This window comes from Myotis davidii, unplaced genomic scaffold, assembly GCF_000327345.1.
Source record: "Myotis davidii unplaced genomic scaffold, ASM32734v1 scaffold609, whole genome shotgun sequence".
In the NCBI taxonomy this organism is placed as follows: domain Eukaryota; kingdom Metazoa; phylum Chordata; class Mammalia; order Chiroptera; family Vespertilionidae; genus Myotis; species Myotis davidii.
The window spans coordinates 2,529,553-2,530,492 of NW_006300164.1; the positions used below are offsets into that span (position 1 = coordinate 2,529,553).

The 940-nt window shown below is 67.8% G+C and overlaps 1 protein-coding gene across 1 annotated transcript in view; it reads right to left on the reverse strand.

Annotated features, from left to right (window-relative positions):
* The window catches only part of RXRA (retinoid X receptor alpha), a 128,236-nt gene that overhangs the window by 29,268 nt on the left and 98,028 nt on the right, over positions 1 to 940 (reverse strand). The window contains exon 7 of the mRNA XM_015572368.1: positions 177 to 306. Within this exon, the coding sequence (XP_015427854.1) occupies positions 177 to 306 (130 nt within the window). The remainder of the gene's footprint in view (positions 1 to 176; positions 307 to 940) is intronic.

The following is a 940-nucleotide window of genomic DNA, read 5'->3' on the forward strand; positions in this document are numbered from 1 at the left end:
CCCCAGGTGGGGTCCTGTTTGACTGGCGCTCCCGCCGGCGCCAGGAGCCTCGGGCGGGAGGCGTCTGGGAGGACGGGGTCTGAGCACAGTGGGCAGAGGATGCTGGGAATCCCCGGGAAGACCCTCCCCCAGCAGCCAACACGGCCAGAGGGGGGCTCACCCCAACACAGGCTCACCCCAACATCAGGAGGCCCGCTGACATGAGGGCGAGCATGTGGGAAGGGGCGTCCGGGTTGGCGGGCACGGGCCCTGCTGCCTCCTCTGCTGTGGGCGCCGTGGGCGCTGCCAGCTGGGCCCGTCTGTCCCCTACGGGACCCCTGGGAGGCAGGACTGGATTTCACCAAAGGCTCTGGCCCAACCCCCTCTCCTAAGGGCCGGAACCGAGACCTGAGGGGGCGCTGCCGCGGTGCACAGCGAACTGGGGGTCCTGAGCCCAGGACCGCCCGCCTTCAGCTGAGGGTCGCGACCCAGGACACAGTCTGCACTGAGTTATCACACAACGTGCGCACACGCACACACGTGCACACACGGGACACACACGCACATGCACACACGTGCACACAGCCCCACCAGGCACCGTGCTCCACCTGCCACACTCCCAGGGCAAGCCCTGGGGACCCCTTGCCGATGGCCTCGCCGCCCGCAGGGCACCCCGAGGCCCAGAGGAGCAGTCACTGGTCAGAGGCACCTGACCCAGCCGGCTCTTCCTCTACAGGAGAAATGTGTGGGGCCACACGTGCCTGTGCATGCACGCACATGTACACGCATGAACACACATGTACACACATGCACGCGCATGCACACACACCAGACACTGCCCCTTCCGCACCCGGTCCCTCAGCCCTCAGAGTCCGGAGACGGGCACAGGAAGCGAAGGTCGGGAGGAGGAAACAGGGAGAGGCCTTCCTGGAGGAGGAGGCAGGAGGCCTGCCCCCCCCCC